Here is a 13,572-nt window from a genome sequence, read left to right as displayed (position 1 = left end):
GCGGCCCCTGCTCCAGTCTGCCGCGGTAAATAATTCAAGCGCTACATTACCTCGGTTTCACTCCGCCGGCTCGGAGACCCGCGCGCGCGCCGCTGAGCATGCTGGGAAGGACGCGTGTCTGCCCGCCCACACCGGCCTCCGCACCTGGCTCAAGGGCTCCGGCGTCGCCTGAACCACGCCCACCTTCCCACGAAACCACGGCAACGAGAGCGAGCGGGAGGCGTCCGCCGTGGCCGTGTGCGTGGGCACGCCGGCGACACCAAGGACAGGCACCGGCCGGCGTTGTTATCTGGGCCTGGGCTGCGCTTTAAAGGCACGTCAGTGTGTGTCTCTGCATGTGCGCATTTCAGATTTAAAGGGTTTTTTTTACATGGTAGGATTTATACCTTTCTGACCCATGCCACCATTTTGATTGTAGTACTGTTGTAGTACAGTACAAACTGGCTTGATCGTACATGTTGATGTTTATTGGCATTGAATGTGGAAAGGTATACGGTGGTGTGTCGGTCATTTTAAACGGTGAGCGCGTTGGTGTTTTTAAATTGAATCACACCGCGGTCTGTTTGAATGTTTCCCTGAGAGATCGTATGTGTTTGAGTCGCAGTGAGGAGCTGCCTTTGACTCACCATCTCAGCTGCTGCTCAAGGTGTTTCTCTGCAGACTGTCAGCTGACGAGGCAGGGGGGGGCGGGGGCGGGGGCGGGGGCTTCCTCCAGCTGTCCCGGGACGTCGAACGGCACGCGGGACATATGCCGCAGACCTCCGTCCGTGTTTCAGACGTGTTACAGAAAAGGGGCCAGCACAGTGGAGGAATGAGAAATCCTCAGTGTGACATGGCCCAACAAACAAAAACAAAAGCGGAGTCTGAGGGATGTGTTTGTTTGTCCTCCCTGATGGGTCTGTCGGGGTTCTGAGAGACAGTAGCGAGGTCCTGGTGTTTCGGGTGTGGGTTCCGTCCTGTTTGTCAGCTGTCAGAGGAGCTGATGATAATTGGCGAATAATGAATTGCGCTCAGAATTAGGGAATGCCTCCGTGATTAATTCTGCTTGTGACTTGTCTGGTCTGCAGCGGTCGTGCGACTTGCTGAAACACGCTCCTCTTACGCAGAGTGAATTCAAATTAACGATCATGAGAATGAGTAATCTGGAAATAGACACATCCTGCCCACCCCCCCCCCTCACTGTGGTGGAGGAGGGAAGGCTGTTCAGTGAGCAAACCCCCCCTCTACACTAAATCAGGGTTTTAAAGGTCCCATACTGTGGAAAATGACATTTCTCTTGCTATGTGGATTATATAGAGTTGTAGGTGCTATTAAACCACTATGAAAGTGTGAGAACGCACAGTCCCCAAAGAAATCCACACAATCCATGTGAAGAAAATGTGCTTTTAAATGAGTCATTTGGACTTCCGTAACTTTATGATGTCACAACTGTACGCTCATTTGCATATGTCCCCCTTCCGCACGGCTCACCTTGTAGCCGGAACAAATCCAAGCGCTCGACACTCAGAGCTAGCCAGCCAATCAGAACAGACGTTCATAGATATCAATGAACCTTAAAGACACAGTGACATGTAAAACGGGATAGCGACTGTTTTTGGTGCTTATAAACATACACACGTCTTATGGATATCAGGACCTATAATAAAAGGAGTAAAGGTGTAGAATATGGACCCTTTTCTTCACACGGTGGAAGACGCCCTCAGTCCCGTGGGGTTGTGTGTCCCACTGCAGCACTGCTTTTATGTTTCCCCGCCTGCGCCAAACCAGGGCCACTCCAGCACCAAGCTTTAAACAAGAGTTTTTACGCTTATTATTTTGTATTTTTGTCCATTTTCTGTTTTGCTCCATTCTGTGTTATGAAACCGAGGAACCACTCGGGCAGAAAATGTATTTTTCTCTGAAACTTCCTGTTCAGATTACTGAGATTCCAGTACTGTATCCCATGATGCATTTCTTTTCTCCTGCGCTCAGAAATACAAAAGCCACGTACTGTCTATAATAATATTTTCCAATTGTTGTTCATTTTTTTTGCGCAGATATCTTTGTATAACCCCATTCTGTCTTCATGCTCCTTCTTCTGAAATCGGGACGCTTTTCCTCCATACGTTCCCTGTACATTATTTTTAAACGGCATCAGGAAACCCTGAACGCAGATATTATAATGTCAAACGTTTAAGACGGGGGTGAGGGGGGTAAGTGTGTTTCCATGCAGGCTGTTGGATCTGCACATCAGTGTGTGTACACACACCTTCACAGGCGAGCTTGAATGATGTTTTTGAACGTACTGGCAGACACACTTGATTTCCTTTCTGACATTCAATTTCATGGGGGAATAAGATATTCCGCTTTGTGACTCTACTTTTCGAAGTTGTTTACGCCCAACGAATTCACCAACACTTTTTATTTTTATTTTTATTATTTCTTTCACCAGGCTTGTCGTCTTGATGGCTTGTTTCCCTGACTAGTGATTCAGCCTTGTCTGTCTGTCTGTTTGCCCATCTGTCTGTTTGTGTGCCTGTCTGTCTGCCTGTCTGCCTGTCTGTCTGTCTGTCTGCCTACCTGTCTGTCTGTCTGTGTGCCTGCATGTGTGTCTGTCTGTGTGTCTGTCTGTCTGCCTGTCTGCCTGTCTGTCTGCCTGCCTGTCTGTCTGTCTGTTTGTGTGCCTGCATGTGTGTCTGTCTGTGTGTCTGTGTGTCTGCCTGTCTGCCTGCCTGTCTGCCTACCTGTCTGTCTGTCTGTGTGTCTGTCTGCCTGCCTGCCTGCCTGCCTGTCTGTCTGTCTGTCTGTCTGCCTGCCTGTCTGTCTGTCTGTGTGCCTGCATGTGTGTCTGTCTGTGTGTCTGTGTGTCTGTCTGTCTGTCTGTGTGCCTGCATGTGTGTCTGTCTGTGTGCCTGCATGTGTGTCTGTCTGTCTGTCTGCCTGCCTGCCTGTCTGTTTGTGTGCCTGCCTGTCTGTCTGTCTGTCTGTCGAGTGCAGGACTAAATCCGCTGCTTCTTGCCGTCGCGTGGCGTTCTGGTGACAGCGTGTCTGATGTTGACGTGGCAGCCTGCGTCTGCTGGCGGCTTCAGTTTTAACCGTGCACACACTGCGAGCGTGACAGTCACCTCCGTCTGTCCTGTTATTGTCTTTATGCACGTTCTGTTTCCTTTCTCTTTCTCTTTTCCTTTTTTTAATGATTCAGCAAAGCGTTTGAATCAGCAAATCAGATGGAATCAGAATTTGATTGGGCAGAAAGCGCTCCTTTAGACACTGTACCTATACGACGAGAAAAAATGCGATGGGCCTTTAAGCCACACAATTTATAGTTTTCAGCACTTAATAGATATTGATTCAGTGCATTAGTGCTTGTCTCGAGGACATATAAACATCTACTAAGTGCTGAAGTGATGAATATGATGTGATATCTGTCTATGAATGGATATATAGGTAGAGAGAGAGAGAGAGAGGAAAGCTAGGGGGAAAAGGAAGAAATCGTATAATTTAATTATCAAACGGTGATCATTTTTATGGTAGATTTTTCACCTGGAGGGCATCACAAAACTTGTGTCTCGCGACCTGGTGATTTGTAGGGTTTCCTCGGTTGCCGTGCAGGACGTGTTCTTCCTCTGAAGAGCCTACAGCAAAGTCAGCAAACATCGGCAACCCCCCATCTGTCCGCTCCCCCTTCTCCCCCGGCTTCAGGTTTACACCATACCACCAGCTGTCAGCAGGTGGCGCCAAAGCCGTGCCTTCTCTCCGCACATTTCCGCAAAGCCAAGGTGGCATTCTATTGTTTTTCATCACACTGAATTACTTAAAATATCAGGTGCTGACACAAAAAAAAAAAATAGCTGTGTTCTCGCTAACAAACCGAGGAAACCGGTAGCAGCACCTCCGCTCTGTCTATCCAGGTAACACTCCGATAACACTGCTATTTTCGGGGTGGGAAACATATGTTATTTCTGTGAGATCCATCCCTCCCTGTCTGTTTAAAAAAAAAAAAAAAAAAAACACATAAGCGTGCTGAGACGTAATGGCTTCGCTCACGAGGAAGGCTGATATTTTGAGGTGATTACATTCTCGGTGTTTGACAATACCGCGAGCAGGGCTACCCTACGGCGGGAAGCGAAGAGACGTTCTGTCATTTCCTCGAGTGCTAGCGGGACCTGAGCGGTGTGTGACAGAGTGGCTTTCGCTGTGGGTAAGCACTCGCTCCCTGGCCTGCTCCTGGTAACAGGCGGCCATCTTGGCTCCGGCGGCCATCTTGTTTTTTTTGCAGGTCAAACTGCACAGTGTGTCGACTGTGGAATAATTGTTGTGGCTCTTACTGTAGCAGTCTTATTAAAATGTCATCTGCTGTCCACAAGGTGTATTATGCAAGTCCGATGGAAAGTACTGTAATTAGATGCGTAGTGTGAGGTTTCGGTTATCAACTGTAACTAAAATTGAAAACAAAACCTCAGTGGGCTCGATTTGAATTGTTGACCTAATATAAGTGTTAGTTGCTGGCAAACTAAAGCAGGTTAATGTGGTGTTTAATATGTGTTTAACTGCCTCTCAGGCACATCGGTTTAGGTATTAGAGAGTCCCCTTGCACACATTGAGATGAAATAATGAAAGCATTGAAATATCCCTCCTACGTTGCAGCGAAACACTGGCTAGCAGTGAAAGTGGCATACTGTAGTCTAGACTGCAGGCCTTGTGTTGTAAGTTCTTGAGTCATTTGATTTTAATTTGGTTAAGTTATAACTGCACATTGTTAGCACTTCTAAGGATATAAATTGTCGACAAATGCCAATTGTCTTTATGGACCCAACCCAATATGGATGTAAACACCCTCACATTAAGGCTGACAATCTGCACTTTAACCTCCTAATTAGCCGCTTCATTTAAAATCTTCATTCTGCTGGACTGCAGAGAACAGAAATATTACCATTCTCCAAATTCCTACAGACTGCACTGTATGTGTCTGCGAAGTGCTTTAAATGGGACTAATGGCAGCTGAAAGGTTTCTTTAGATCGTTGGACTGTATTTGTTTTCTGTTAGATTTACAGCATCCAGTGCCTCATTTCCCTCTCTCTCCAGCTGGTTTTTGTTCTGTTCTGTTTTTCGCTGGCGGTCTTTGTGAGGGAGAGCTTGTGAAGGTTTAGCGTGTTGAACGGAGACAAAGTGAGGGGTTTGGTGCATACAGTCGGTGTCATTAGGAGTAATGAACAGATCCTCTGGGTGAGAGGGAGAGGGAGAGGGAGAAGGAGAGAGGGAGAGAGAAAGGGGAGGGGAAGGAGATGTGGAGACAGGGAGAGAAAGAGAGAGAGAGAGACAGAGTGACGGAGAGAGGATTCTGCTCAGCGTCTGAAGCATCTCCTAGGCCCCGCTACATCCTCAGTTTGAACAGAGAGGCTCACTGCCCAAGGATGGGGAACTGTGGGATTTCTCTCTCCCTCTCCCTCTCTCTCTCCCTCTCTCTCTCTACGTCTCCCTCTCCTCCCCTCTCTCTCTCCCTCTCTCTCCTTCTCCCTCTCCCTCTCTTTCTCTCTCCCTCTCTCTCCCCCCCTCTCCCTCTCTCTCTCCCTCTCCCTCTCCTCCCCTCTCTCTCTCCTTCTCTCTCCTTCTCCCTCCCCCTCTCCCTCTCTCTCCCTCTCTCTGTCTCTATGTCTCCCTCTCCTCCCCTCTCTCTCCCCCCCTCTCCCTCTCTCTACGTATCCCTCTCCTCCCCTCTCTCCCTCTCTCTCCTTCTCCCTCTCCCTCTCTCTCTCCCTCTCCCTCTCTCTCTCCCCTCTCTCTCTCTCTCTCTCTCTCTGTATCACCATCAGTCTCCTGTCGTTGTGCAGCCCTCACTAAACACACACGCATGCGTCTCAATCAGCGGAAAATCCCCAGCGTCTCAGCGCCCCGGCCAAATGGAAGCACCATCAAAATTCTGATATACAGTCCATTTATATTACAAAAACACTGCCTGCTGTGTGGCTCATTCTGCTAAGCCACTGGGTATTGGTATTGTCCTCCGGTTCCAGGGAATAAACTTATTTTATTCCTGAAATGCTTGCAGTAGAATGTCAGCCAACACGTCGTGTGAATGACTAATAAAAGAATGAAGAATAAAACTCTAAAGCGTGTTTCCCCAGCCCTATTTTCTCCCAGTCTGCGCGTGTTTCGGCGCGTTGCTGTCAGTGTGACGGGCCGCCATCTTCTCTGAAACGCAGGGTGTGAACGCTTTGCTTCCTCACGCTGTAGTCCTCCACACACGGGAGGAGTTGGAGGAAGACGTTGTTGCTTGTGCAGGCAGACCGTTGGCTCCTGACTGACCAGTAGGGGTCGCTAGTGTACGACGAGGCTGTTGCCTAGAGGCTAAGCTACATGACTGGGACCCGGAAGGTTGGTGGTTCACGCCCCAGTGTAGCCACAATAAGATCTTCACAATAACCCCACATTGCTCCAGGGAATTGGCCCCTGTTAGTCTAATCAACAGTAAGTCGCTTTGGATGAAAGCATCAGGTAGATAACACATCTTTTGTTATTATGAGCTCTGGATGAACACTGTTGATACCAGATTGACCAGTAGGGGTCACTAGTCTACGATGAACCGTGCATGACCACCAACCAACCACGGTCACCCTGGTTGGGTGGGTTCAAATGCTGTATATAGAAAATATTCCTCCAAAAAGTCCCCCTCCACCCCCTCCAGAGCGACTTTTCAGAAGGACCAGCGTTCGCACTGATCTGCCGTGAGGACCTTCTGTGATATCGTACCTGCGTTCCTCATAACTGCCTCCTGAGCCTCCAGTTCTGTGGAATGAAAGACCTGGGAATGTTACATAAGCTCTTTGCATTGCGCCGACCGCAGTGAGAGAGAGAGAGAGAGAGAGAGAGAGAGAGAGAGAAAGCGAATGTTTAAATTGCATCCCTCTCTCAGATTTAAACGCGGGAGCCTATCAGTCCTGGGGAGGCTCTTTGCCGTTTATTTTGACGAGCGCGCTCATTAGAAGTCCCCCGCTCCGGCTGCTGTGGGCGCACACGGAACAAAGCGCAATGTCTGTTTGATGATCATTACCGACTGCGGAAATATCCCGTCTGTCAATTAATTAATGCTTCCCGATTCCTGCTCTCTGTCTCTCTCTGTCTCTCTCTCTATTGATGTCTCCGCCGGGCGGACCGATCCCCACGTGCGTCGCTGTGCGTCTCAGCGCGAGAGCAGAAGCGGCCAATCAAACGCTTCCCTCTTCAGCTCCCGCCGTCACGGAAACGCTGGTGTGCCGACGCCGCGTCTGCCCGCTTACAAAGTTACAGATGTTTTTTTTTTTTATCCCTTTTTCTCTCGTGAGTGTTCCGGACGCGTGGCGGAGTTAGCGGGAGGGACGGGGCGATGGAAGACGGCGTGGAGCGGCGGTGTGAGCGGGAGGGACGGGGGGATGGAAGACGGCGTGGAGCGGCGGTGTGAGCGGGCGCGGGCGTACCTCAGCCGCGTTTCTGTGCCGATGAAGCGCCAGAGCGGCTCGTAGCGCCGGGCGCTAACGTCGCGCGCAGACGCGCGCCGGACGCACAGTTACACAACCCAGCTGGAGGGCCGCGGCCGTCTCCCCGGAGTGTGCATGTTTGTCACCGCCTACCAGCGCGCGTTCGATGTTATCCGTCCGTCACGCGTATACCCAGACAGCCTGACACGAATTCCTCCACGGCGCGCAAAGGATGATCTCCCAGGGGTCGCGACCCCTCTCACCACCGTCTCCTGCCAGCGCTTGTTTGAGTCGCGTTTCTTGACAGCATTACATTACGCAATGAGACCCCCGGCTCTCGGCAAGTGGTTAACAGGTGTTTAGTCTATTCTAAAGGAATGACTCATGCTCCGTTTGGCAGGAAATTGCACTCTAAGTGGAAAGCGCGCAGTCGAGCCTCAAGGTTGGCGAATTTAATATTGTGTACTGTAAATAAAATTATCAGAAGAGGCTGATTCTTCTGTGTGTTTTTCTGCTTTTTTTACAAATGTTAACTGGGTTCCAGGCTGCCAGTGTAAAGCAAAGGTTGTGGTTTACCGAGTCTGAGACAAAGCATGCTGGGTAAGGAACTGGAGTTTGTAACCTGGGGGTTGCAGGTTTGATACCGACGTGGGCCAGCGCTGTTGTACCCTTGAGAAGGGTACATAACCAGAACTGCTTCTGTAGCTGTCCAGCTTTAAATGCATCCTCACACAGAATCTATGCAAATCACTCTGGATAAAAGTGTCTTAATACGTGCCCTGTAATGCATGTAATATGTTTTTTTCTGTTCGTTTTTTTTCTCATCGCACAAAAAATGATCAAACAGAACATTCAACTACTAATGTATTTTTTTTTCATGTTAAACTGTCCCCAAAGAGAACTCTGGTGCTCCTATTTACTGCGCAGCTAGACTAGAGCTCCAACACAACCCTGCCATAGTATCGCCATACTGCCTCCTTGTATTAATGCGGGAATCATTCAAACATCCGACACGCGGGCGAACGACCTTCTTTGTGTTCTGTTGTGTGACTGCAGATGAAAGAGGATCTGAGTGCAGTCGGGGGGGTGGACCAGGCCCCGAACATCAAGGCCGCTGGCGATGGTAAGTCATTACGCCCAAAAAAAAACCCTCTTTCTGTCTTCACACCGCCGACGGCCTGGGAAGCCAGTGGTACTGGATATGACACGTCTCCGTGGCATTCACAGACACATACACGCTGTGAGCACTTTTTTAGGTATTTATTACAGTTATTTTTTTGACGTAATGGTCTTCTGCTGCTGTAGCCTATCCACTTAGAGCTTTGACACATTCTGTGTTCAGAGAAACTCTTCTGCATACCACTGTTGTGATGTGCTGGAGGTTTTTTGTTTTTCGCACCATCCTCGGCAAAATCTAGAGACTTTCTGAGATATTCAAAACACCCAGTCTGGCAGTAACCATCATTCCACGGTCAAAGTCACTTAGATCACATACCTTCCCCATCCTGACATTTGGTCTGATCTCACAGCTCAAAGGTTAAATTGGCTCTGTGGTCAATACGCAAGGGACCCACGGCAACTGCGTAACTCGAAGCCCTGCTATACCAAAGATATCACCATAAATGTAGATATTAATTCGCTCACTGAATTTCACTAAAAAAGGCTTTTCCTTCACACATCGTTTATTCTCGTGCGCTTAGATCTCAGATTTTAACATCAATGGAGAAGTATGAATTATGTAGTGTCGATGTGGTCAGAACTTTCTGTACGATTTTGGAGAATAAGAAACCCCTTTGATTTTTTTTCCTTGTCTCTCTTTTCTCATAGTGTTAAGTGAATTTCTTCAAACGCCCTCAGATTCCTGTTTAGTGTTATTTCTATTGTATCACATTTCTTTTTATGTTTTAATCTCCATTTTCAGGTTGTTATATTGGCACTGCAAGTTGTGTTGTGTGTGGTAATGAGGTTTCTCTCTCTCAATGGTCCACTCTTATGTATGTGAACTCAGACAAAATGGCCGCCTCTTGTTCAGAGATCCTCTGGGCATTTTTTAATGGGTCACAGTGGCTTCTCTCGATTGAGGGACATGAGTGACACTGTTAAATTGCAGGCGAACACCAGAGAAGTTTTCCACAGTGCTTTGCTGTCATGTCTGATATTATGTTAATTAAGTGGAGTTGATCCGTAATTAAAATGACCTTAATTAACAGCTATCGTTGTGACAGGGTAGAGTAGTGTCTGCCTTTGAGATCATCCCTTGCTTCACGTCTCTCTCAGGTCTGACAGAGAAAAGGTACCGATATTCTCTGCACTGTTTGAAGACTTCAGTGGTCAGAAATACTATTGGAATGGTACTTAATGCAGGACATATGGGAGTATAACCTGTAAGCTCTGTGCTTTACTGTTACACAAGGACTCTTTGCTTTGATAATGTGTCTGTTTTCACAGTTTTACCATTTTCTGTTACTGGAATGCACAAAATCGACTTTTCCAAATGGCGGTTCTCAGCCGTAAACATGGCCACTTGAGTAGACCATTCATAGATCCACACGGCTCGAATGTGTGTGAGCATGTGTGTCTGTGTGCGTCTGTGTGTGTGAGCGTGTGCGTCTGTGTGTGAGCGTGTGTGTGTGTCTGTGTGTGTCTGTGTGTGTGAGCGTGTGTGTGTGTCTGTGTGTGTCTGTGTGTGTCTGTGTGTGTGAGCGTGTGTGTGTGTCTGTGTGTCTGTGTGTGTCTGTGTGTGTCTGTGTGTGTGAGCGTGTGGGTCTGTGTGTGTCTGTGTGTGAGCGTGTGGGTCTGTGTGTGTGAGCGTGTGTGTCTGTGTGTGAGTGTGTGCGTCTGTGTGTGTCTGTGTGTGTGAGCTGCCTGTGGGTTTCCTGTCGAACACGCACTTGATATACAGGAGTCGTGACAAATGGCGAATTTAAGCGTAGTGTGCGATTTGAGTTTAACGGCCGTCTGTCTGCCGATATGCCTCCTGCCAGTTTTCCGTGACACACAGACGTGATACCTCCCGCTGAAGTCCTCTCGGATCGGAAGTCTGGATCTCCTCCGGCTAACTGACAGGGCACTTTTTTTCGGGTTTGTTTTATTTTTTCTGCATTTCGTTAGCTTCAGTCATTGTGCAGGTAGCCTCTTCTTAGCTGCTGCAACATGAAGCCTGTAACATGAAGCTCCCCGTGCATTCCTGCTGTAAAACCTCTCTGTGTGGAAGTGTAGTTTTGGCTTTTAACTCAAAATGGAGGCTTCAGGCGGGGCCTCAGCCAATCAGCACTGCTCCTCTGTGAAGCTCTTTTTTCATTGGTGGATGAGACTGTATATTTCCCTGTTGTGTTTCACGTGCCGGTCACTGAAAGGCAAGCTGAAATCAAAATGCACTTTTCCTTCAGTTTAGGCAGTACTTTCGTTCCCGTTTTCGCCAAGCGAGACCATGCATCGTTATCAGATCAGATTAACGACGGTCGGTGGGCACAGTCGGGGAAACACCCGAACGGATCCTCGCTTTTCCGAAAACACGGATCCGGAATAGCGCCCCCTCCTGGCCCGGTCCCCCACGAGCGGGGTTAACACGTGGCCGCGGGTGAGGTGACGGAAAAAAGGGTTTTCTTTTTTTGCATCAGCGACGGTTTTTCAGGCGTGAACGCGGTTTAATTTATTCAGGAAGAGTGTGACTCTGCACGCACCGCGGCGTTCGTCGAGGGACTCGATGACTCACAGAGCGGAGAAACAAAGAACAAAATGAACGTGAGAAACAAAGAAAGAAATGACGGCGGAGACACGGGAGTCTCTAATCTCACGGTCATGTGATCTGGGACGGGATGGTGGCACAGGGGGAATGTCTCCACTCCTAGAAAATGTAACAAAAGGAAAATAAATGACAGAATCATGCCACTTTGCCATTGAACAAGCGGGGAGTCCTCTGAGTAAACGATGGATCCCCCTCTCGCACGTGCCGGTCATCGCTGCCTTGAAACTGCGGCCATTTTAGTACAACACCGCCAGCCCTGACGTCTCTCCTCTTATCATGAGAGAGAGAGAGAGAAAGAGAGAGGGGGAGCCTTGCTGTTGAGTGCAGTGGTCTCATTGATGTGATGGAGGACTGGTAGGCCCTGAAGTGGAGGACTGAGCTGGCTGTAACCAAGGACACCTGACACCTGCAGGTGGTGAGAGACGAGCTGAGTGGGGGATGTCAAGGGTGAGGGGTCAAAGGTCAGAGTGGTGCAGTGTGGAGTGGGCACACAGGCACACCTGTCCAACACTCGAGGTGAGGTCACGAAACCGCTCACACTGCACTCTGTGGGCCTGTGGGGAGATTTGGGGGGGGTTACTGAAATTCAGGGGCTTAAAGGTACAAAAGTTAAAGTATTGTAGTGATTATAGTTTGTGTTAAAATATTGTTACAAGACCAATCTAAATCCCTTCTTATCATTGAAAAGGCCTCATTGACATGTTGACTCACCCTCTGCCTATGTTTATAGTCCTTAAATTCGGGTTTCAAAATATAGTTGATGGCCCGATACTCATTGGTCCGAAAACATTGCATAACTGTACAATAAGTCAAGCTCATTGGTTGAAAATTGGTTCTAATTGCCACAGCTAATGGCGTTTCAATGTCAGCGCGTTCACAGGGAAGGGGGAGGGATAAACAGTGTTGTGGTTTGAAGGTGTTTGTTGCTGCTGTTCCTCTCTTGACCAAAATTAGAAGTCCAAATTACCTATTGTACCTTTAAGAAACAGCTTGAGTCCACAGAGCAAGGGGATGGATAAATACATTCTTCACTCTATTCACTCTATTTCATAGAGTTGCATTGGGCAGCCTGCTAGCTCAAGTTGTCATGGTTGTGTAGAGCACCTTGGGCTGGATTAGTCTCTGATTGATGCCAGACTGGATGCTGCTAAAGGTCGGGCTGAATGGACTCTTCTCATCATTACAGAATCAGTCTGTGCCGAGTCAGTGTTTGGTCAGTATGCGAGTCACAGGGTAGCCCAGTGGTCGGTTCCGTGAGTGGTTCTGTTTGAGCCCCGTTGGGTATATAGGGATGCTGACCTGCATCTGGAGAGATGAAGTTTGGCCCTGCCAAGAACTCTGCCGTTGGGCCCTTGAGCAAGGCCCTTAACCCAAAAACTGCTCCAGGGGCTTTACCCCTGCTCTCTCTCTTTCACCACGAGGAACGGTTCTCCCTTGCATTTCTCCCAGGGCATTCGTGGACCTCCCCTGGTCAAATACGGGATTTAAAATAAAACACGGCAATCACATTGAGGTCTTACTCAGACTGTAGCTGAAATAGCTTCTACTTCTCACCTCCTTTTCTCTCCTCCCTCCCGTTTCTCAGGGGGGGGGCACTGGTGCAGCGGGGGTACAAAGTTAGCGCTTGATTGATCGACCGATCGATGGGCAGCTTTTCCCACCAAGGGCAATTAGGTGGAGCGGTGAGAGTTTTGCGAGCTAGCGTAGCGCGTAGCCGCCAACACTTTTCTCGGTAGGAATCACACGATCGACAAGAAAGAAATGATGGAATTGGCCCCCGGGGGGTTGGGGTAGGTTCGGCGGTGTTGCTTTTCGAAGGCTTTGTTAGTGTCACGGGAACTCCGGGAGGTGCAGACGGCTTCGGCTGGCGCAGTGAGCACCCACTCCCGCTCCGACACCCGCGGTCAGCGCTCCGCCGCTGAGGGGCTTCTCCGGCGCTGTCCGCCAGAATCACCGTTACCAAGCGCGCTCCGTGACGGGTGGACCTCTCTTCAGTGCTGCCGTGGCAACGGCCAGTAGTAATATTTTCATGAGCGATTCATTCTATAGACGCACGTACTGCGCACACGCTAGCGTATGACGGCTAACGGCGAGCGTATCAGCAGCCCTGACACTGTAGAGAACAGACGGCTAGCCTCAGGAACGCAATGGTGGGTCCTGCGCCATAACCTCCTGACACTCCGGGGAAGAAAGGCGATGATACAGAAGTCTTGGAACATGTTACAGTAAAAATATTTTCAAAAAAAAAAAAAAAATTCTTATTTTAATTTGAAAATCAAATCATAATCGTGTCCCTTAGTGTTAAGAGAAGTACGGTATGGAGCTCCAGGGTTTTAACGTCCTCGTCTGAGAACGCAGGGACTCGGGGGGTAAAGCGGGATGAACAGGGG

At 48.9% G+C, this 13,572-nt stretch overlaps 1 protein-coding gene across 3 annotated transcripts in view; it reads left to right on the top strand.

The window, feature by feature from the left end:
• The window catches only part of LOC133135385 (glucosidase 2 subunit beta-like), a 133,708-nt gene that overhangs the window by 47,216 nt on the left and 72,920 nt on the right, over positions 1 to 13,572 (top strand). For all 3 annotated transcript variants that reach the window (XM_061252345.1, XM_061252347.1, XM_061252346.1), the window contains one exon: positions 8,491 to 8,557. In XM_061252345.1, the coding sequence (XP_061108329.1) occupies positions 8,491 to 8,557 (67 nt within the window). The remainder of the gene's footprint in view (positions 1 to 8,490; positions 8,558 to 13,572) is intronic.

Source organism: Conger conger, chromosome 8, assembly GCF_963514075.1.
Source record: "Conger conger chromosome 8, fConCon1.1, whole genome shotgun sequence".
NCBI classification, from domain to species: domain Eukaryota; kingdom Metazoa; phylum Chordata; class Actinopteri; order Anguilliformes; family Congridae; genus Conger; species Conger conger.
The sequence above is the reverse complement of the archived record's forward strand: the minus strand, read 5'-3'. Positions and strand labels throughout refer to the sequence as shown.